This window comes from Lepisosteus oculatus, chromosome 29, assembly GCF_040954835.1.
Source record: "Lepisosteus oculatus isolate fLepOcu1 chromosome 29, fLepOcu1.hap2, whole genome shotgun sequence".
Taxonomy (NCBI): domain Eukaryota; kingdom Metazoa; phylum Chordata; class Actinopteri; order Semionotiformes; family Lepisosteidae; genus Lepisosteus; species Lepisosteus oculatus.
Window position 1 is genome coordinate 5714707 of NC_090724.1, and position 23800 is coordinate 5738506.

The 23800-nt window shown below is 47.4% G+C and overlaps 1 protein-coding gene across 6 annotated transcripts; it reads left to right on the forward strand.

Annotated features, from left to right (window-relative positions):
* The first annotated feature begins 48 nt into the window (after positions 1–48).
* atcaya (ATCAY kinesin light chain interacting caytaxin a) lies at positions 49–17034 on the forward strand. Of its 6 annotated transcripts, none has more exons than XM_069186097.1 (16): positions 49–377; positions 650–723; positions 1903–1966; positions 2540–2789; positions 4970–5089; positions 8890–8948; positions 9808–10047; positions 10507–10686; positions 11352–11454; positions 12285–12416; positions 12962–13048; positions 13578–13676; positions 14276–14311; positions 14810–14878; positions 14965–15041; positions 15589–17034. In XM_069186097.1, exons 5-15 carry the CDS (start codon positions 5013–5015, stop codon positions 14999–15001), a joined length of 1119 nt encoding a protein of 372 aa, XP_069042198.1. In that variant the 5' UTR covers positions 49–377; positions 650–723; positions 1903–1966; positions 2540–2789; positions 4970–5012; the 3' UTR covers positions 15002–15041; positions 15589–17034. The 6 variants fall into 6 exon arrangements, with proteins under 6 accessions (XP_069042198.1, XP_069042199.1, XP_015221054.1 ...); XM_069186098.1 differs by having other exon boundaries at positions 2572–2789; XM_015365568.2 differs by lacking the exons at positions 49–377; positions 650–723; positions 1903–1966 and having other exon boundaries at positions 2092–2789.
* The last annotated feature ends 6766 nt before the right edge of the window (positions 17035–23800 follow it).

Consider the following 23800-nt stretch of genomic DNA (forward strand, 5'->3'; position numbering starts at 1 on the left):
TAGCCCAGTCTCGCGCACTGAGGGGCCGTTAACTCCTCGAGCGCCGGATGAGGCAGAGAAACAACGGGAAACTGAAAATAACGGTCCTGCGTTCCTATATATCATCTTTTTTTAAAAAAAACTTTTTCTGTATTTGTCTTTTTTATTTTTATTTTTGCTTTGTCTCAGATTCTGAAACTACAAAACTTTTTTTTTTCGCTTCGACTTTTTTTTTTTTCGCTTTTTTAAAATTCTCAGAACGGGTCGCTATTTCTAAAAAGAAAAACCCGCACGATATCTGTTTTCAGATGTAGAAGCGTCCAAAAATAAATTGTATGCTACTGTATATCTGGTCACTGCTGTGACAAGACAAATTTAATGTTGCAGCGTTATAGAGTGTAAGTGATATTCTGCTATATCAACCGTCATCAAGTCAAAATATCTTGCTAGAGGTTTTATAAATGGGTTACCTACTTTAATCTTTTCCTGTGGGTAGAACATTAATGAATGTTTTGGCAGTGTTAAAGTAGTGCAAGCAATGATCTCGTAGATACTATAATATTTGCACATTTCATTGCTCAGATGAGTGCATAATTTCTCAGTCGTTTCCATGTCAAGAGTTGTCGATAGAACTAACGATCAATCGAAGCTTTCCGATTTTTTTTTGTAGCTTTTGCGTTTTCATCTGACAGCCACCATCCAGCACAGTGTTATCTTTCCCAGGAACTCTACAAACAGCCTTAGGTAAATATTCCAACTCGTCCCATTCTTTTTCGTTTACCTCAATATTCAGATTACTACTTTCAGCCCTAACCAGCTGCTCAAAACAAGGAGACTCACCTGATCGATGATTCTGCAAGTGAGGTGTTTGCTGTTGAAGTGGGTGAAGCTCACCAGCTGTGAGCCTGGTCAGTACCTGGATGGCGGGCTCCTGGGAAAGCTAAGGCTTCTGCTGGAAGAGGTGTTAGTGGGGCCAGCAGGGGGCGCTCACCCTGCAGTCGGTGTGGGTCCTAATGCCCCAGTATAGTGACAGGGACACTATATTGTAAAAAGGTGCCGTCCTTCGGATGAGACATAAAACCGAGGTCCTGACTCTCAGTGGTCATTAAAAATCCCAGGGCGTTTCTCAAAAAGAGTAGGGGTGTAACCCTGGAGCCTGGCCAAATGTCCCATTGGCCCTTACCCATCATGGCCTCCTAATAATCCCCCTCTCTGAACTGGCTTAATCACTCTGCTCTCCTCCCCACTGAGAGCTTGGGTGTGGGGAGCGTACTGGCGCACTATGGCTGCCATCGCATCATCCAGGTGGGGGCTACATATTGGTGGTGGTGGAGGGGATCCCCATTACCTGTAAAGCACTTTGAGTGGAGTGTCCAGAAAAGTGCTAGATAACTGTAAGCAATTATTATTATTATTATTATTATTATTATTATTATTATTATTATTATTATAATTGCTGCACCGGCTACAGAGCTCAGGTAATACCAAGTGGATGGAGAGCACAGAACCACATTAGTTTTACCCTGTGCCCTCTAGCCTCCCTATGCACTTCTGCAAAAAACTCATTTTGGTGGGACAAAAACCACCCACTCTTTCAGTCCACCAATGGGGTGGGCAGGCAGGCACAGAGAAGGCCACTCTGGGAATCGCTACCGGGATCCACGCATTCTGGGGCAGCAGAGCAATAACGCCACAGTGCCCCCCTCATTTACCCTGGTAATCACGCTCTTTCACGCTGCAGTTGTGTACAATCACTCTTTTTACAGGCTTGTCAGGTATGCTGCAGACTGCGCTTTCCTTGAAATGCTTCATCCTTTTGGCTGTGCCGAGAACACAAAAATTATCCTAAGGGCTGTGACTGGAAGCACTGAAGAAATGAATGAACGGGTCAGAGCAGTATAAAGCAGAACACTCCCTTTGCAGGTTTCTACAGCTCTTGGAGACCGGATTCGTGCAGGCTGTGTGATTGACCCAGTCCGGAAAGCAGGTAAGTGCACCACAGCTTGGAGAACAGGGAATGGTTCCTGCTGCTGACTGACACCGCACTGAGCACCGTGGGGGGCGGGGGGGTTGGTAGGAGGGGACTGTGAGGGAGATGTTGGGGGGGGGCGGTGCAGTGAGGTAAAGACAGACAGGCGGATAGCGATAGAGAGAAATTAAAGGGGATGCTGTTGCCAGGGAACAGAAGTGCTGGAGATCCGTCTTAGATGGATAAAAACCCACAAGGAATTTTATATGTAGGGATAAATTAATACACAAAGACCACCATTGATCACCTTGCAAAAACAGTACCGGAATATATACTGTATATAAAGAGAGAGAAGAAGGGGCAGCTGAGACCTCGTTACCAAATGAGAGAACGGAGGGCTACGAGGAATAATGATTGAAGAGAGTGGCTGAAGACAAGGGACTGACCAGGCATTTTGGGTGTAGCTGCGGCGAGGAATTGATTTTTACGGGGAGCAGGACAGCAGGGCTGTCATCTTAAAAGAGCCCCCCGCCGCCTTGCGAGAGAGGGCTCCGTGTCCCTGTCTTTCCTGCGCTCCCACCCACACGACAGGGGGGCTCGGGTCCTGCTGTATCTGTCTGCAGAAGCGAGCAGCCGCCGCCTCGCCCCGCGCCTGCCCCGCACTCCAGCGCGGACCGAGGCACCTGGACAGCGGCGGCATGCACCGCCTCTGGCTCCGGGCACCAGCAGCTGCCTCTGGCCCACACTGAGACCCGAACAGAGGACAGGGGGTGGGGAAAAAAGGCTCTAGAGAGGAAAACCACGCAATAACGCAGCAGGAGACGGGCATCCTTCCCCAGATGTGAGTATTTTATGCTTTTTTTAATGACTGGTGCGAGCGGAGAGTGTCATTGAGTACCGAAAAAAACATGGAGAAGCTTTTGTTTCTCGCCCCTCTCACACAGCTGTAGGGTTTCAGCGTTGGTTGGTGGGTGACCGCGACATACATATTCTCCGTTGTGTAACACATCTGGCACACACGCCTCCTCACGGCAGATCTCGCAGCATCTGCTGCTCTTCTTCCGAGACCGCCGGTGGGCTTTTTCTTCCATATAACGCCGCAGGAGAATACACATGCAGAATAGCAGCACTGGAATGGCGCACAGTCCTTTCATTCCGTATTTTCCGAACACAGCGGGCTGTACCTGGAGGGCATTGTGTACACGGGGCTGCTCTGTGATGGTTTGTATTCCGCATGCACTGACGCGCCTAAAACAACCACTCTGCCACAGTCTAAGGGATCTTGCTTAAATGTGTTTTACAACGGACTGAAATTCTTTGCCTTTTCTCTGATTGGCCCAGAAAACTGGGTACTCTCCCACAGGGATTTCCGATTCCAAACCAAGGGACCCCACAGCTTCTGGTTCTCCATAGAGCCATACCCTAAGTTGCTTCATTGAAACCTTTCCACGGTTTCAGCTACTCGAAAGTCATTTTAAGTTACAACGGTTTTGACATGTAACACAGTTATAAGGAATACATCAACACATATACTGTAAGAGACAGAAACACATTAGCCGTTTCAAATAGACACTGATGTGCCGAAACCCAGTCAGGGTAGTTGTGCCAACAGAGATGGCTTCTGTGACTGGCCACACATGTGGGCTTTCTTGCATGGTGCCATAGTGGGGGCACATGGTGCCCTTCTTGACACAGGTGTCCGTTCTGCCCAAGCGTTCTGTAGTCAGTGCTGCTCAGCACAGCCACATCGCAGAGCAGCACTGTGCAGGGCACAACGTTTTGATCGTTTACAGATCATGGCTACAAGTGAGTAACACCTGATTTTGTTACGGTTTTGCGTGGGAGCGAAGTGCGACATGAGTCTACAGTCTCAAATGCCCAAAAAGGAGCAATAAAAATTAATTAGACAAAATGAACACTGACTCACTTAATTACCATTGCATTTACTCTCACTGCGCTATGAAAACCATTACAATCTGTTGTTTTTTTTTCTCCCTAAGATAATGTAGAGCAAAGCCTCGCTAATTTAGAACAGATGTTGTATTATGGTGCTGGCTAACATCAGGCAATGCACCTGCACCAAATGTGGGAGTTTCCCTTGAGACCCCTGCTACCGAATGCACCGTTCTCTTGACCCAGTGACACTCAACCACACCATTTCTGCATGCCTGTCATCAAGTCAACCTCTGTGTCTTGTATCAGATTGCTACCTGTCAAGCTCTGGCTTGTTTTTTGGCTAGTTCCCATAGGCGTGCACTGTTCTGAAGAGAAAGCGAGGCGTTTGTCAATGAAAGAAACTGACCATGGCCACAACCACAGCCATAAGCCACGTAATACAAAAGGATGCAGTCTTTAGGCTTGCTGCTGTTAAAGGACTAAGCACACACCACACTCCATCAGACTCTGCCCACGGGATGTGTGTGTGTGGGCTCTGTACAGAGGAATCCACATTAACCCATGCCTGGGTGCATATGCTCAAGTACTCTTTGTGGAAATTAAGCCCGCTCACGCAAAAAATAGACTTGCACCACTTCTCCAAACAAACTATACGTGCAGACTTTCCATAAATACTGCAATATACAATATACAGTACACCCAAACTCCTACAACATCATACCATGGGCACCAGAAGAGGTCACCTGACCACTGGAAACCGGGGTACCCTCTGTTTACATGAGGGGCGAAGGCCTGAAAATGTCAAAAAAAGTGGCAGACCAGAAACGTATTAGGAGGATAATGAACAGGATCTTTTCTGGGCTCAGGAAATTTACTTCTGGACCAGGGAGGGAAATTCTTGCGATGCGATTGACTTTTCTGGGGCGGCGGTCAAGGGGATATTGGGTCACACGCACGTCACATGGCACTCAGGAGAACAATCCCGTTTTCACGTCTTGAGTGCGCTGCAATATAAGGGTTTGGTTTTCTCTTTCCTGCTCTGTTTGCCCTTCCCATTCCGAATCCCCTGCGCAGCACACCAGTCCGCATTCTCTCCAGTCTGGGTCATTCCTGTGTTTCTTGCAGCTGTGGCACCTGCCCCACGCCAGCCCCTTACAACCCCAGAGCAATGGGCACCACGGAGGCCACCCTGCGGATGGAGCACATGGAGGTGAAGGACGAGTGGCAGGACGAGGACTTCCCCAGGTAGGACAAGCAAGGACATGAATGAAAGAGCTGATTCCCAAAGGCCAGGTTGTCCAGTTCTCTTTAAACCACAAACAGCACTTAAACCAGTGCAACTTACAGTAGCAGATCAGCAACTTTGGCCAGACATATATTATTTTGTTGGCTGACTGACCTAATATCTGCCCAATATGGACTTTTATATATAAGAAGAACTTAAGAAAGAGGAGGAGGCCATTTGCCCCATCTAGACAACGAGTTAATTATCAGCCATATGATCCAAAGAGCCTATCCAGCAGTTTCTTGAAAAATGCCAGTGTTTTAGTGGTATTGTGCGGTAGAAGTTTCATTTTACCACCACCCTTTGTATAAAGAGGTGCCTCCTGTTCATTGACTTCACTGACGTTCTTAGAGGGTTGTGAAGGTCATGTCAGTAGCCCAGTCAGGTCTCAAACCTGGTCCTGGAAGGACACTGGGTCTTAATCACAGGCTAATTGAAACCCTGCACCAATTTCTGGGTTTCAAAACTGGCCTCATTGAGTTGTGTTGCCTGTAATTGGAGCTCTGCGGAATGAAAACAAACTCATCAATTGATCAACTAGCAAGAGCTGTTTGATAAGAAATAATGTCAAGCCTGGTCAGAATAAGATGTATAAAGGTTATAAGATAGCAGATAAAGGTTTATTCCATGCTGAAAGGAAAAGAAACATTATGTTTTTTTTAGATGTGGTAATTGAAAAAGGCTCGACAGCTCGCGTTTAGACGCAGCTTCCTGTCAAATTTTTTGTATAAAGTTCCGTCTTTCAAGTACCCTTGAGGCTTCTAAATTTTTGACAGCCAAGGCTGACCAAAGAAACAAGTTAAATAAAAGTCTAACAAGCCAGTCAATTAAGTCATCGATCAATTAGCACTCGAGACTGAGAGCTCAGCAGACCCCTGTTCCTCCAGGATCAGAGCTGGGAAATACTGCCAAGCTGCCAGTAATTGTGACAGAGCGTAGGATGGGATTAGTGATCCAGGGCTCTCTCCAAGCCCTCACAGGCATGCAGGACTCTCAGTGAGGGATACGCTTCTCCTCCAATTAGAGCTGAGCCTGAGGTGAGGGATGTTGTTCTTCAGATACTACAGTACGGTGCTGCCTGTCACATGCTCAGAGATGAGTGTCGCAAAGGTGGGCAGGCTGGAGGAGTCTATACTGTACGTCCTCACCCTCCCCTGTGTGCGCTTACATGGTTCACTGCTGAGAGCCAAGCCTAATAAAACACACACCTGGCTATTCCAAATCAAAAACCAAAAATAATTATTGACTCTAAATTTAAAAAGAGTTTTTAGGACTGCATGGCACTGTATTTTTTTTACAAAATAATAATAATAATAATAATAATAATTGCTTACACTTATATAGCACTTTTCTGGACACTCCACTCAAAGCGCTTTACAGGTAATGGGGACTCCCCTCCACCACCACCAATGTGCAGCATCCACCTGGATGATGCGACGGCAGCCATAGTGCGCCAGAACGCTCACCACGCACCAGCTACCAGTGGGGAGGAGAGCAGAGAAGAGCGTAAAAGACCGTATCAGCTCTGCCGAGCGAGTTGGTTTTGGCCAGGGATGTGAACAAAAAAAAAAAACGGCTGTAGATTTTGTTTTTTTGGCAGCACTTACTGAGTGCCCCTACTGAATCTTGTCTGCCACACACCCGAGCGCACATGCACACATGCTGAAACACACAAACGCAAGACAAGGCAAGTGAGCTCTGAAAATTAGCTGCTAGCAACCCAATGGGCTACCAGGCGAAAGTATCCTCCTGTCACTCGTACCCTTTGTAATGTGCTTTTAGGAGAGGGGGTGAAGTCTAAACCGCCGCAGAGCTGGCGTAATGGTATTGCCATGACAACAGAAGGGGAGGAGAGTCCAAAAGAGAGACAGAGGGAGGAAGGGACAGGGAAGCAGCTGTGAAAATTATTTTCCAACCTCTTCCAGCAAATCCACTCCAGTGTTAATGCACTGGTGGAACCCAGCTCCTGTAAACTGATGGAGATGTTTCTGTACCCATTGATCAGCTTAACCTGCAGCATGTTCTGAGAGTCCAAATCCATGTCAACCTAAATTCGTACACGCGAGACCCAGTGGTTTTCTGTGTGAAAAACAGAAATGCAATAAAGAATCGAGAGTGGGAAATTCTCTGTCATGCAGAATCCCTGATCCAACAAACACCCAATCTTTCTGTCTCACATGGAAAGCAGCCGAGCTGCTCCACACTGCTTCTGCACAGCCGATCGCAGAAGCTAGTTCTTATTTTGTTTCATGTGAATTTCATATCGAGGTTAATTTCCGTCATGCAACGCAAAGCAGACACCGACGCGTTTCAGCAGTCCTTATATAATTGAGCGCCTCTGAGGAGCAGGCCGCTCCTCCTGTGAGATGCTCCAGTCCCTGAAACAGAACGAGGAGGCAGAGAGACTGTGCGATGGGGGGAGAGGAGGGGGGGGGGGGGAGAGACAATGCCGCCTCTCATTCAAGCACGAAAGGGAGCAGGTGCCACCCAAGCCTTAAATGGTAAAACCCGACGTCATGTGACGTCGAGGGCTGTCAACAACACAGCATCATCTCCAGGAAAATGGAGGCAGGACAGGCTTAGGCAGGGGGGGAAAAAGGAGCAGCAGCTTCACTGCAAGTCCTGTGGTGTGCACAGCGCGCGTGTGCTCCTGTGTTGTGCTTCGGTGTGCAGAGCAGAGCATTTAAAACAGGAGACTGCAGGAGAAAAGGAGGAAGCCTGAGACCTCCGTACCACCAATAGGTAAGAGAAAGAGATGGCTGCACTGGTTTGATTTCACGGATTTTACGGCCTCTGCATGAGGGTGATGGATTGGGAGGGGGGGGGTGCCTGCCTGCAGGGCATTTTCCTTTCTTAACGCAGTAGGGAAAAAAATAAGGTCTGTGTGGAGCACTGCAGCGGAGCTGTGTGTTATGAAGCAGCAGGCTGCCCAGAGGGATACCCAGCCTGTGTATGACTGCACTGCACAGTGTGCAGACACAGCTGTCGATGGGGTTTGGAAAGGCCAGGGCTTCACCCTGTCTCGGGGGCTCAGGCTCGAGTGACAGATGTGTGGTATCTATCCCTCTTCTGTTCTGCTCCCGCCGTGCCCCCCCCCCACCACCTTCCGTCTCCACCGTCTTCCACAAAGTCAGGGGATGCTAGTTTGGCAGAAGAGAACAGAGAGGAGGCTGTGGGAATCACAGCCTGCTCGCCACAGGAATGGCCAGGGCAGGGAAGTGTCAGTCAGGCCTCCCCTGGAATTCTGGAAGCTGTACAGAACAGGGTTCTGATGCAAAAACATTTTGCTTGTTTTCCATTCCCTCCTGTACCAGCGCAACAAGCAGACAAAACTTCAGCTGAGCATGATCTGTAGTTATATTCTAAAGAGCTGGGATATGCACTGTTCACGTCTGTCGATCTCAGAGTTTCGGGCACCTCTGTGTCACACTATCTGAACTTTGAAACTAGATCTTGTTGTGCGAATCCAAGCTTTTTGTTTTTGCAGACAGCAGAAGAACCGCCACACTGCAAGCTGTCCAGTCAGTGTTTTGAATGAGTGCTTACACAATCGCTCAGCACTGAGCCAGCCCACATTCTGATCTACACTGCCTCAAAGGGGGCTGCCACAAGTCAGGATGCAGCAAGTGTTTCTTTGGAGAGGGTTTTTTTTCTTGACTGTTTACTGCTGGGCTTGGTTGCGGTTGCTGTGGAGAGCGTCTGGTCCCGTCTGTGCGGCTGAGGGGGGGTGCAGTGATGATGTTGTCCTCCTCTGTTGCAGGCCCCTCCCCGAGGACGGAGACATGGAGTCCTCCTGCAGCCTCACGGACAACAGGAACTGTGAGTGCCGCCGTGTCCCAGCCTAGGCAGCACATCCAGCGTTACATCCAGATAACCAGCTCGTCAGAACCGCTGTAAAATCATGAGTCTGAGCAGATTCAAGCCATATCTGGTCTATGTGGGTTTTTTTTTATTTTGAATTAGAGATACCACTGAGAACATTAAGATGTTCTGTTTCTCACTTATAATCTTCTCTTACTAAACAGTGCTATGCAAGCCTCCTTTTCCAACACAGATTTGGAGTATTTTCTATTTATATGACACCGTAAAGCAATTTAACGTAGTACTCACCATTAATTTAAAATAATAATTAATAATTCCTTACACTTATACTGCACTTTTCTGGACACCCCATTCAAAGCACTTTACAGGGAATGGGGGCTCCCCTCCACTACCACTAGTGTGCAGCCCCATCTGGATTATGCGCCAGTACTCTCTCCACACATCAGTGGGGAGGAGAGCAGAGTGATGATGGAAATTAAGTCATAGATGGAAATTATTAGGAGGCCATGACTGGTAAAGACCAGGGGGAAATTTTCGAGAAACACCGCTGAGAGTCAGGACCTCAGTTTTTTGTCTCATCCAAAGGACAAGACCTTTTTTTTACCGTATTGTGTCCCTGTCAATATACTGGGGCATTAGGATCCACACAGACCTCAGGGTGAGCGCCCCCTGCTGGCCCCACTAACACCTCTTCCAGCAGCAACTTTAGTTTTTCCCAGGAGGTCTCCCATCCAGGTACTGGCCAGGCTCACAGCTGCTGAGCTTCAGTGGGCTCCCAGTTGTGAGCTGCAAAGGTATATAGCGTTACTATTACTATTGATCACCATTGTACTCTCTCTCTGGATTCTCGGCACAGCTCCTCCCAACTCCCTGAACGTGGGTGGGGGTGGAGGGGGGAGTTCGGCTCATCGGAAGCGGAGAACCCTGGTGGCCCCCGAGATGAACCTGTCCCTTGACCAGAGCGAGGGCTCTCTGCTCTCCGACGACTTCCTGGACACCCCCGATGACCTGGACATCAACGTGGATGACATAGAGACACCCGACGAGACCGACTCCCTGGAGTTCATCACCAACGGCAACGAGCTGGAGTGGGAAGGTCAGCATGGGTCAGAGGTCAAGGGTCACTGGGATGCAGGGGTTCTGTGGTACAGAAAGCCTAGGTGTCTTTCCGTAGGATGGAATTGAGAAGAGAAAAAGCTCTTTCTGACCTTGTTTGTCAGCTGGTATTGGGGATTAAGAAAAACAGTGAGGAAATTCAATATGACATTAAAATTGTCAGTTTAGTACTGTATGATGACATACTGGTCCTAAAGTAGTAGCCAGTTATCTGCTGTCTGTTACACAAAGGCTACAGGAGCTCCTTTATAATATGTATATATATAATTTGCTTACCAACTTATCAGACTGTTAATGGCTTATGAGAAATCCTCACAAATTATTTAAAGGTCTTGTTTGTGAGTGTCCTGAAGTCTGCAGTGTAAGCCATGTATTCATTAAATATTAGTGTAACGACCATTAAAAGGTTCATAAGAACACAGTTTCCTCTGTGTTTCAGATGACACTCCGGTCGCCTCAGCCAAGGCTCCGCCCAGTGAGGGGGCGGGGCTGCCCGGAGAGGAAGGGGAGGGGTCAGCGTCTAATGGGCGGCTGTGGAGGACAGTGATCATCGGGGAGCAGGAGCACCGTATCGACATGCAAGTCATCAGGCCCTACCTGCGTGTCATCACCCACGGGGGTGAGTGCGTTCACCATATCAGCCACGCGAGCTCGCCCCTCACAGTGCACGGCACTGACAAGTTCTCTTATCATTATTTATTCTTCAGCTCGGCTTACAAAATAGCTGAAAGACCTATCATGACCCCAACGGAGGGGCCATTTAAACTCTGACAGTTGTTGCAGGACAGAGAAAGTCAGAAAGAAGCACATTTAATCATCTTATTGCACATTAAACCTAAACACAGTTATGACCTTGTTCAGCCTGCAGTGCACATTGGCTCCACTCCACTGAGTGCTTCTGTGTCCCAGTACAAAAGAACTATGACAAGAGCTTGCAAACCATGAAACCTTATCCAGAAGAAACAAACTCGACCTATCCATTATTCATAGTTCATTTTGCACATGCATGGATTTTTATATTATACATTATTTCATCTTTGTATTTGCAATGCACTGGACACAGTCTTTACAGTGCCTTCCATGCATGTGCTCTGTGACAGTTTCTATAAAACGATCAATGCATTGACTGACACTGAATTACTGGATACAACAGTGTTGTTATACCTATACCTGCACTGCAAGTCTCTGGGATGCACTCGAAGGCAATCAGAAATTCTCCATCGTCTCTGGCAGTTTGCTGAGCTTCCCAGCCTTCCCATGAGATTCCGCCCTCTCTCCCCGCAGGTTACTACGGAGAAGGCCTGAATGCCATCATCGTGTTTGCAGCCTGCTACCTCCCAGACAGCAACTGCGCAGATTACCACTACATCATGGAGAACCTCTTCCTGTAAGCATCCCACTGCAGGATAGAGTCTGCCCTTTACTCACCTAGCCTGCGTCAGAAGAGACGCTGAAGCATGGCAGCAGCCATGGAACATCCTGAATACCGCTTTGTATGGATTCCACCCTCTCCATCCTTTTACTGTAAAACAGAGCCCTGGGCAGTGAGAGATGCACAGCAGCATGTTTTTTCTGATTGTGGGACCAAGCTCCACTTGAGAGCAGTATAGGTTTGTGATCTTAACATTCAGTTTGCTTGACTGGATAACAGTTTCTTCACCCATGTCTTAAAAAGCAGGATCCAATGTTTTTTTTAAGGAATGGCATCTGACAGTTGTTCTTTATGTCAAGCTGTGTGAAGAACTCTTCGTACTAGATCTTTACATCAAGATCGTCGTCTCCATACAAACGCATTCAGTGTCTTTCAGCAGCTAGGTCTCTTCCTGTAGCTCTGCTAGTGTCAGCGGCTGGTTAGATCCCGGGGTAGATCTTTCCCAGAAAGGTTCTGTACAGTACCAAAAGTATCCAAGTCCGAAAACGTAAAAGCGAAGCCGTAGTCAAGGGATATAGCTGGGGTTTCAAGAGCCAAAAGTCGATTAGGCTAAAGTGTCGTTCCAAAAGGGCAGGATGCAGGTTGAGCTTGAGAGAGGGAACCTTAATAGTGAGTGGAGACTCAGTGGAGTGAGAGGGTATAAAAAGGGAAGATCGTGTGGAATGATGATTGATTAATTAGTGCGAGGATGTCTACAGGGAGAGGTGCTCCCGTGCGGTTCGTGACAGCTGGGGGCTGAGAGCCAGTGTTCTCTCTCTTTTTTTCTCTGTGGCCCCCAACAACAGGTATGTGATCAGCAGCCTGGAGCTCCTGGTGGCAGAGGATTACATGATCATCTACCTGAACGGAGCCACCCCTCGGAGGAGGATGCCTGGAATTGTCTGGCTCAAGAAGTGCTACCAGATGATCGACAGAAGGTGAGGGCTTTCACAGGGATCTGTGTGCGCCACGGGAGGGGTGATAGAATGAACGACGTTTCCTTGTGGGGTCCCATCATCGAGCACATCGGACACCTGTTGTCACCAGTGCAAAGATGGCTACACAGAACAGTCATGCACGGGGGTGGTGCATTCTGGGCTTTCTCTGTTCACGAATGTCATTTCCCTGCTGCATGCATGTTTGTTTGGATTAGAATCAAAAACAGTGTTGCGATTTAATAACCATCTCTTTCTCATGCATCTCGGTCCCGGCACTTACCCACACTCAAGAGTTCTCTCCTGCTGTAGTTCAGATCAGGCCACTTTTCTTGGAAGCTTCGCAGGTGCCCCACACACGGGATATCGAATGTCACTAGGGATAAAAAAAAAACATCTGCGGCAGGTTCATTTTGAGCAATTGCCCAAAAGTAGTATTTGTTTCTTCCAGTGTTGAGTCTTTGCAGGTGAAATGCAGGGCCGGTTGGTTCTGACCTAGAGGGGAGTTTTATTTGTGTGTGTGTGTGTCTGTGTCTGCAACTCCGAAGGCTGAGGAAGAACCTGAAGTCTCTGATCATCGCTCACCCTTCCTGGTTCATCCGCACTGTGCTGGCCATCTCCAGGCCCTTCATCAGGTGAGAGGGTGCCCTGGGTTTGACTGGGAGGGGGGATACGGGCTGCAGGACTCCTAGCACCCACTGCCAGCCAGGGCCAGAGAGCACGCCATTCTCCAGGCAGCTCCTAATCGTTTGTTTTCACGTCTTCGTGGCCTAATATCTAATAAAGATGACTCATTCACATAAATGAGTGAATAAATACACGCACATCATCATCCATTAATCCCAGTGTAATTTTAAGTTAGGAGGTGATTCAATGTCGAAACTAGACAAATATAAAAGAACCAAATAATTTACAGCATCCAAATTAGACATTTGGAATCATGCCTACAGTATAGAAGTCTTGCTGTATTTAATACACAATGCAAATCGTGTTCACTAGAGAGCTCACACAAGTCTTCACAAGGTGCACTTAGGGCAGTGTGTGTTAGTACTGCAAGATGGAACTGGGTCGTGTTTGAAAACAAATACTTTGCGAACTTAGTTTGCTGTTGGTGTCTGAGAGCCGGCAGCCCGCGTCACAGCAGTGTCCCCGTGTCTCGCGCAGCGTGAAGTTCATGAACAAGATCCGCTACGTGCACAGCCTGGAGGAGCTCGAGCAGATCATTCCGATGGAGCACGTGCAGATCCCGGAGTGCCTGCTACAGTAAGTGCACACGGCCGCCAGAGGGCAGCAGTCAAGCACGTCACACTCGAGAGGAAGCCAATGGCTCCATTTAGCTTGTTGGGGTTTCCAACTGGGGTATATAGAAATGGTTTGGTACAATAACTGCATTTGAAATAAAATAAAAATGCATACATTTGAATAAAGTAAAATATTTGGGGCGGAGCAGTGGCTCTGTGGCTAAGACCTGCGCCTGTGGCTGGAAGGTTGCCAGTTCAAATCCCACAGCCGGCAGAGGAATCCTACCCCGTTGGGCCCCTGAGCAAGGCCCTTAACCCCAACTGCTCCAGGGGCGCCATACAATGGCAGACCCTGCGCTCTGATCCCAGGCTTCTCTCCCTGTCTGTGTCTCATGGAGAGCAAGCTGGGGTCTGCGAAAAGATAATTCCTCATGCAAGAAATTGTAAAGGGTTAATAAAGTGATATTATTATTATTATATCCACTACAAGTGAAAATGTTGAGCTGAGTGGTTGCAAACATGGATCACAACGTCTTAATCTCAAACAACACCTTCATATTGTAACAGCGTATTGCAATGATAACCTGGTAATGGTGGTTTTGTTTTCTATTTTAATTTTAGGTATGAAGAGGAGAGAATTAAGGTCCGGAAAGAGAGGTGAAATAGATCTTTTTTTATACTTCCTTCTGCTCCAGAACCACGTACTGAACACGCCGGAAGCCACAGAAACACAGGGGGCTGTCACGGCCACGCGCACGAGGCCCACAGAGGCCAGGCAGGGTCTCAGTCCACCGCAACGCATCGAGCACGGCTACTGCCCTGCTCATCACACGCAGCTGCTGCCTGGCTCGCCTGCGGCTTTGCTGTCAGCAAATGGCAGAAATGTGTCAGATTTAAAGTGAGCTCCCAGCCTTGCGGTGATCCGAACCAGCATTATAGTTGGCAGCATTTAGTATAAGGTCTAATCGGGAAACAAACGAAAAGCAGATGCAGTCAATATCTAGGGAAAGACGTGGTTTTTACTTGTCTAGATTAACAACGGACATTAAACAGAGGCCTTAGCTGGCTCTCGCTGTGGTGCTTGTAGAGAAACATCCTCTCAGACCGACGCGTTTGTTTCGGTCACTCGGTAACAGTCTCTTCCGCCCCCTGCAGGATGGAACAGGAACAGCAGCAGCGGGATCCGCCGCCGCCGCCGCCACAGCAGCAGGGAGAGAAAGAAAGGTAAAAACCGGCGCATGTTAACTCTGCAGGCAGGTGCGTGTCTGCGTTTCAAGCGCGAAGAAATAACTGAATAACCGTCTTCACAGGCCGACGTCGACAGCTGAAGAGCCAGGAGGACTGTGAGAAGCATCAGACCACCGTGCACCTGAGAGGTGAGAGTTGGGTAAGTCCGCTGTATTATTGCACGTTATGAAGCTTATTACCAGCAGGTGGCAGTGCTCCCACTTGACACCCGCTGGCAGGCTCTTCCGTAAAGCAGAGACACGGGCACTTTCTCCTGTACAGCCCCGCTGTTGACGTTGTATTACCTTTGAAAAACCATCTCTTGAATGCTATTTTAGGGAAAGACACAAAAACGCCGACACATGAGGGTGAATTTTATTGTGCGGCAGAGAAAGTGCGGGCAGTCTGTGGAGGCTGACGCCCCGGGTGTAGCCGTTAAAACACTGCTGACGACGACCCCTGCTTCTGTTCTCTTGTTAGGAAAGTCTTCCATCAAAAGAGCTGTTACCTACATTGATATGTGAGAGAATAGGATAAGGGTTACATGAAGCCTGGTTAGTTCATTTAGCATTTAGAATACGAAGATAAAACACAACAGTACTTGTGTAGGGGAAATGCATTTACAGTTCGGATATGCGGTGATATAAATATTGTAAAAGAGAGACATAATAAGAATAAACTGTTGTTTTTGGTCTTTTGTGTGACAGAAAGGATCCAGAAGAAGGAAGCAGGCGGAGATCGGGTGGTGCTTACGGGCTGAGTGGATGTTCGGCGCCACAAAAAAAAAAGCAAGACGCGTCCTTTCTTTCATTTCACTTGTAAAACACGACCTGCGAGCCCCCAATTCCCACGCCCCCTCCGCGCCTGTCCGTCCCGACGCCACGCAGGACCTGTTTCTGGTGGGAGTCTCACCCGCGTCGCCATTCCAGTGACGCCAGCGGCCGCGGCGTGCCCCCGGACAGGGCTGCTGGGTCTGCCTGAAGACCAGCCCTGCACGGATATCTTCCACTTTTCCCACCCCCGAGGCAGCAGGAAAGTCGCTGTTTTGCAAGCGCTTTGGAAAATTGACATCTCTCCCGCCTGCGTGCACGTACCTTCACACTAGTAGCCCGCATCAGTATCCTCACAAAATGCGACACAAAATGCTTCGACCTTTTTAAAAAAAAAAATGCTATGCAGGTTATGGCCTGTTCAGCGCGGGGGAGGGGGGCGCCTTTTTTCATTCTACTGCAGGTCGTTAGTCTCCTCAGATGTGGCGATGTCGCTTTTGCAAGGGGCGGCTGAGGAGTTTCGAAGGATATGAACCTGACCCATTTCTCCAGCTCTTCAAAAGACTCGACTTCTTCCCGCAGACCGTAGATTAACCTGCCCGGCATGAGAAACAGGCCGCATGGTGCCCCCCAGGGCCACAGCGCCCCCTCCCGGTCAAGCACTGCCAAGACAACGTGGGTCGGCGCTGTCCTGGCTGGCGGCTCACTGGAATCCGATTTTGCGCCTTGGGTTTGCACCTGAAATGTTTGACATGACTACATCTCACACACAAAGACAACCCGTCCTGATTACATTTTCCGTGCATACGAAAAGCACCTTACTTTTAGTGACATAGTGTTATTTAACGAAGAATGACGTGGTTCGTAGTGACAGTCGTTTTTGGTGTGATATATCGATCTAGTATTTATAGTCCGCTATTATATTTATAGCTCCTATAATTCTGTAGGGGTTTTTGTAGTGTCTTATGTATGAATCAATACGATTGAGAATGAAGCACTCGTATTGAAATAAATCCTGATCATTACCCTGTAGATAATGTGGCTGACGGGTTCCACTTGTACAGTATGTCAGTTCTTAGTGTCTAGGTGTGTTGATGGGAAATGTTGTCCCCCTAGTTTTCTGCCTTATTCGTTCTGTAAATACTGGTCAGAAGCAAATACTTTGACAGCCGTGGGAATAAGGCGCCACCTCGCGGGAGAGTCTGGTTTATATCACAAATTACACATCTGGTGAGTTGCACTCTGTAAGAAATTGTCCAAACCCGTAGTTCGTGTACTTGTGTTCATGAGCATACAAGTGGACGGCAAAAAAAAAATGAAAAAGGATGGATTCTTTTTTCTGTTTTTTCTTCTTCCATAAATGATACGAGATGGGTAAATGAATGGTTTCAAACTGCTCGTGTCCTTGTATACTGCACATACACCCTATAATTTCTACCATGTGTTCCTGTTTCCTTAATATGGGCTTTAAAGAAGTCTTGTAACAAACGTTGCGTGCTTAGACGGCGAGCCGTGTTTTCTGGGTCTGCGGTGATGTGTACCATATCACCGTCTTTTCTCGGAAGGTTTAAGGGAGATTACAGAGTTGCGCTTGTCTGATGTTCTTCACGTCTGCCTGGCTCGACCACCGCACTGGAATCAATAACTTCTTTATTCGGCTAGAAAATGAAAATGCCAACTGGCGTATGACAACACGGGTGTGCTTTCGAGAAACGATTCATTGCGATTCGATTGTGCCTCCTCTCAAACACACAACACAAGGACGCCTCCGAGACACCAGGGGGGCGCTGCGCCGTCAACGTTAAAGTTAAAAGAGGAAAACATCTATCTCTGGGTCGAACTGCGGCTCCCGGTCCGCACAGTTGCGCCTCTCATGCCTTCAGAAATCTCGAGTCGAGAAACAAACTGTCTCACTTTTATGCGGGGTTTCGAGACGGCTCCACGGGCCCCGGTCTTTGCACCTCACCACACGCACTCTGACATAGGTGTCCTATCATCCACCACACTGCCACTCCGGAAAAGGAAATACATCTGATTCCACATCTTCGTATGTAAATCACAGGCGCTGTCTTCAAATGACCAACCTGACAGATTGCTTGACATTGCAAAGTAAACCGCGTTTATTTATCGCATGTGCTTGGGCAACGTCTTCTAGGTTGAAAGTAACGGTGTGAATAATAGACAGTAAATGAAAAGTAATTCATGCGGTCAAATTCAAAAATTCAAAATGCGGTCACAACCCCCACTACAGTTTTTCTATGAAAGAAGAGCGACTCTCAAGGCTTTTTAATGCAGGTCCTGGCGACCCCTATTCGGTTTTACTTAACGAATTCCAACCTGAATAATAATAATAATAATAATAATAATAATAATAATAATAATAATAATAATAATAATAATAATAATAATGCACGTTTATGTGTTTTCCACTCCTGAAAAGATAAAGATTTAAAAGTGTCTTTACTCCAAAAAATTAAAAACAATTTTAAAAAGTGTGTACCTGATCAATTATTAGATGGGGTACTATTAAATAATCAAGACCTGAGCTAAAACAACCAGGAGAAGTCGCGGTAACACATGGGTCTGGACTGGGAGGCACAGGGATTAACTATGTTAAACTGTAACGGGAAAAGCAACATGTACAATAAGTATATACGGTCTGGATTTTAATTTGATTTTAAAACTCCCAATAATGAGATTTGCACTCTCTACCTTAGAAAAAGCCTGAAAGCATTTGTTTGCATTGTACCTTAATAGCCCCACTGCTTAATTTTGGTTCCAAATCTACTGATTTCCAGAGTTTTTAGGTGATTTATTTTTACCATTAAATAATTTACGTCATCTCGATATTCCTGTTGCCTTAGTCCTTCTATGTTGCATTTGCTGTAGATATATTTTTGCCGCTTTGTTGTTGTTCAAAATTAAAATTGTGCCATTCTAAAAAGAAAATACAGCTTCTCAAAAAACTGAAAGACCATATCTCAGGGGAAGGATAAAACTGTTGCACTGATCGCCTGATTTGACCATGTTCCACCAAGAGGCGTGTGTAACAACAATTACCTTCCTCCCGCATATTCGGCAATTGAATCTGCCCCTTTTTTCTTCGGGAATGATCACTTAGATGATCTTCTAACTTCAGAAATAAGTACGAGGGGAAAGAATTACGGCTATCTGAAAGTCGTATGTATGTGGATACACAAATATCACTGTGCCCTGGGCGCGCTGTCCCCTCAGAATCAAAGCAAAGCAGAGAGACCGTGCAATCAGGTGAGTGAGTCACAGCGCGCTTGCAAACGGACAGCCTGTGGTGTCCGTGGGGTTTAAATAAACATTCCTTCAACTCTCTCTCTCTGCCTGTTGTCTGGATTTATATGTTTGCTTTTCCGGCAATTCTGTAGAAGAATATAGGTGAGGAGAAAAGATGAACAAAAATGAAAATATTGTGTTATCTATTGTTTTGGCCTGATTTTGTGCAAAGTCCCTGGTTTCAGGGCTCCGTTGCCACAGTGCCTTTTTGTGTGGAAGCATGTTTGAGGGCTCATGTGACACATTTTTGCCTGCTGCTGTAGGGCCACTTGACTTCCTCTTCTCCTCTGCTCTGCATTTCTATTCATAGATTCTGATAGGGTGACCTTGGATTCTGTAAGTCTGATGTGGATCACACTGTACAGTGTGCTAAGAATGACTGTGTGTGGGGGTTTTTGTTTGCTTTCAAGATAAAGGATTGATAAATGGCCACATTTAAGGAACACGAGGCTCTCTAATCTTTGATGACAACATTTATGCAGTATAATATAATACACAACACTTCCGGTCCCACTATACCTGTATTTAATACCCAAAGTAAGATCACCTTATAAGATCACTTTTTGGCCATATACTACTTCTTGTATGAGGAATTTGTCTTTTCACATACCCCAGCTTGCTCTCCATGAGACACACAGACAGGGAGAGAATCTGGGGGTCAGAGCGCAGGGTCAGCCATTTATACAGCGCCCCTGAGCCGCTGGGGTTAAGGGCCTTGCTCAGGGGCTCAACGGAGTAGGATTCCGCAGGAAACGAACCGGCAACCTTCCAGCCACCACACCGGCCCAGAGTAGGAAAGAGAGGTTGCTAACGTTCAGGGTAAAGATGAAGAATTTAGATCCATGTATTCTCTGATCACATGAAAAAGCATCTGGACAGCCCAGCACATTCCCAGCAGAGGAATGGAGCTCAAAAGGACATAGACACAGAAATATGCACTGTGATAAAGCGGCAGCATTATCACAGTCAGGTGAGCTATCCATACTATGCTATACAGTGTCCTCCTGACTCTTACATCAGCTGTGTTGCATGCTTCAACCCTCTCTCTCCATACAAGCACAGGACTCTAGGAGACGACTGATTTACAAGCTAACTAAACACACTGTAACTCTGAGGAGCTGAAGTGTTGCCATGCACAAGCCACACATACCACGCTCTGATTATGTCAAAACTCTTCCCCTGTTTATTTCATGGGGCATTATTACAGCTCTTTTACATCATGTCTGAAAGTCAGGAATGTAACACGCCTCGTTCTAAGCCAGCGGTGGTGTGGACTGCATCCCGAGGTTTCTGATCCAGGAAGCCAGTTGAGAAGCTGGTGATACTGTACACTCTGCTCTGAACTTTATAGTGTTACCAGCTGCTAAACATTGCCGCTGCTGTGTTAATTCACATGGCATACTGCGTCAGAGGGGTGATAGTGGAGGGGAAACACAGGTGAGAGACCATGGGTCCAGCTGATCAGAGCAAAGCATTTTATTCTCTAAGGCTCCCTCCAACGAATTAACCCACTGGAATCTGGGCCAGACACACAAAGCAACAAGTGGGGAAAGTTTTGCACTCCGATCATCAGTCAAAACGTACGTGTGTCTGGACAGAGGCAGCTCGGACAACATTATCCTTCAAGAGGCTGAGCACGGCAGCCAGTTTCTGGGCAATCCTGTGAGCCCCCTACACCTGCTGGTTTTCATTCTAGCTGAGCTCTGTAATTAATGGAATCCTTAATTAAACTAGCAGCTGGCTTGATCTGAACCTCTTTTCTACTAAGAACCCGGAGAACTAAGCTCTAATTAGAAGGCAACTCCCCCCAACATGTTTAGGAATGGAACACAATCAAAGCTATTATTAGGTTAATTAAGGGTTTGGCGATGTAGCGGAGAGATGTGGGTGTCCTCAGGATTTGGCCAGGGGACCCCAACACTAGTACACAGACTAGAAACAGAGGTGAACACAGTAACTGAGTCGGAACAAGGAAAGGTTCATTCCCTGCTGCACAGAGAAGAAAGGAAACACAACGTTTCGGCAGTGGAGCCTTCTTCGGGTGTGAGAAAGACAGGGCAAACGGCAAAGAGTATACAGCACAGGAGAAGAAAAGCCGGGAGAGTGGAGGAGGCGGGAGCAGGGGGAGGCAGAGAGGCCACTCAGGTGAAGAGAGGTGAAGAGAGGGGTGAAGTCGAAACAAACAAATGAATAGAGAGGATTAGAAGATTAGTAACTGAGTCTATGGCTTTCCTTCCCATTTACAGGTACTGCAGCTGAAATAGGGTTACCGATGAACATGCAGCCCCAAAGTTCCTTAACGTTCCCTAATAGGATTCAGGAAACCTGGTGAGACGAGGGGCAGCCGTTCTGTGCTCGTCCTCGGCACATGTCATACAACAGCACGAGCCCTACAGCGGGGCTCCTGCGTGACAGAGCCGCTTCTCTGAGCAAGTCAGCTTCAGGAAGGAGGAGGACCTCAGGCAGAACTACCTTTGTTTCCAAAGATCACCTTCCTCCTCCTATACCAGCGAGAGTGGGGAGGGGGATGAACTTGTCATCGTGTTTCACACTCAACACGACACATGCCAGGCGTTGAGCCGTCCCAGTGCGGTGGACAGGGAGATAAAGAGGAAGGGCAGAATAGCAACCCTGACCAGTAACGTGTCACCTCTTTAACAAGACTCTATTAATATAGTTCATTTGCCTGCGTGCAGACAGGTAATAGGGTGACGGGGCTTTTCTCCCCTTCTGGACAGACTGGGGGTTAAGCCACTCAACTCATTTGCTCAGTGGGTACTCTGTGCCCAGTTGTTCCATGAGAAAAATAAGGACCTTTGCCAAACATTGGTGGGACAGAGGCACAGTAGTTAGAATTACTGCCTCAAAGTGTTGGGGCCCTGGGCGCAACCCCTGGGGTGGAGTTTGCATGTTCTCCCCATGTTCACATGGGTTTCCTCCCACAGTCCAGAGACACACTGGTGGGTTCATTGACTTCTGGGAAAAGTGGCCCTGGTATGAGTTTGTTTGTGTGCCCTGTGATGGACCGGCATCCCATCCAGGGTAGAGTAGAGCAGAGGAGAGGAGTTTATTGCCATATGTACATGTACACTGGAATTCTTGTTCGCGCCAGTGCCTCGGGATATACACAGTACAGCAGACGACACAGTAGGACGGGCAACAGCGCACGATGTAGACAGTACATGACAAACAAATTCAATAATAACAACCAGAACAATAAATACATTGTAGGGAACAATAAATATGTGGTAGTGAAAAAAAAACCATGGCAGTCCATACAGAAAGTGCAGAGTGCAGTGGTGCATTGAGTCCTGAGGCACTGCGGGGAGCTGTTGAGGATGAACCCTGCGGTGAGCTGTTGAGGATTCACCCTGCGGTGAGCTGTTGAGGATGAACCCTGCGGTGAGCTGTTGTGGATGAACCCAGCAGTGAGCTGTTGAGGATTCACCCTGCGGTGAGCTGTTGAGGTTTCACCCTGCAGTGAGCTGTTGAGGATTCACCCTGCAGTGAGCTGTTGAGGATTCACACTGCAGTGAGCTGTTGAGGATGCACCCTGCAGTGAGCTGTTGAGGATGCACCCTGCAGTGAGCTGTTGAGGATTCACACTGCAGTGAGCTGTTGAGGATTCACACTGCAGTGAGCTGTTGAGGATGCACCCTGCAGTGAGCTGTTGAGGATGCACCCTGCAGTGAGCTGTTGAGGATTCACACTGCAGTGAGCTGTTGAGGATTCACACTGCAGTGAGCTGTTGAGGATGCACCCTGCAGTGAATGTTGAGGATGCACCCTGCAGTGAATGTTGAGGATGCACCCTGCAGTGGGTGAGCCCTGCCTTGCACCCTTTACTTGCTGGGAAAGGCTCCAGCTCTCCCGCAGCCCTGAATTGGAAGAAGCAGTTAGAAAATGGATGGGTGATTACAATTTACAGAAGTAAGCACACTGCTTCTAAATGTTAAAAAAAAACATTGTCATCTCCGAGAAGTCTGTGCAATTGTAAAACAATTGTAAACAAATGTAAAACACCGGTTTTGTGATGTGCCCTACTTGTACACCGTTTGTTTCTTGTATCATGAGATTGTGAGAGAATATCACGACATGATTTTTTGGGGATTCTGCTTAAGTGTTCTTGAACGTCGTTTCTTCTTTCTGCTTTAAATTTGGAATTGTGTTTAATTGTCAAAACTTCATGATGTGATAATTGCTAGATAGTGACACGTTTAGTTTGACTCAGTTGCATTGCAGTGTATTTCGATCTTTGCTACACCTAGACTGATTGCAACACCTTTGCAGCTGATATCTAGCGCTAAACTTCTCCGAAACTTTCTGATCGAACGTAAAATGTTCTCTACTTTTTTTTCTAATTCCAAATAAGTGTCAGGTACTTTTAGGTGGAGAAACCAATTTGTGTATGCAATATATATCCCAATACCTACACTACAATCTGTTACATCATAAAGGTTTTACAGCGACAGAAAGCATTGCTTGAAAAAACAAAGCTCTAATAAAGTATATTTTTTCCACAGAGAACGGAAAAAAAACTCCCGAAAAAATGGGCCCTTCAGGTGACACACTCTACGTTTCTGTAAATGTTCCTATTATCCAAATCCTACTGCTATTTCGGGGGTTTCTGATCGATCAGGTGGGGGCTCAGGCTAAGAGTCTGTGCGCGCTCTTGACAGACGGGGGACAACAGCTGTGCGCGCTGTGGGCCTCCTGCCAGCATGCAAATTAGGGCCGGCGGCGCCTGCGCTGATTGGACCGGCCTTCCGCTCGGAGGGCCGGGATTGGCTGCGGTTAAAAAGGACACGCGGAGGAGAAGAGCGGCGCGTCAGAGCACGAGGGGA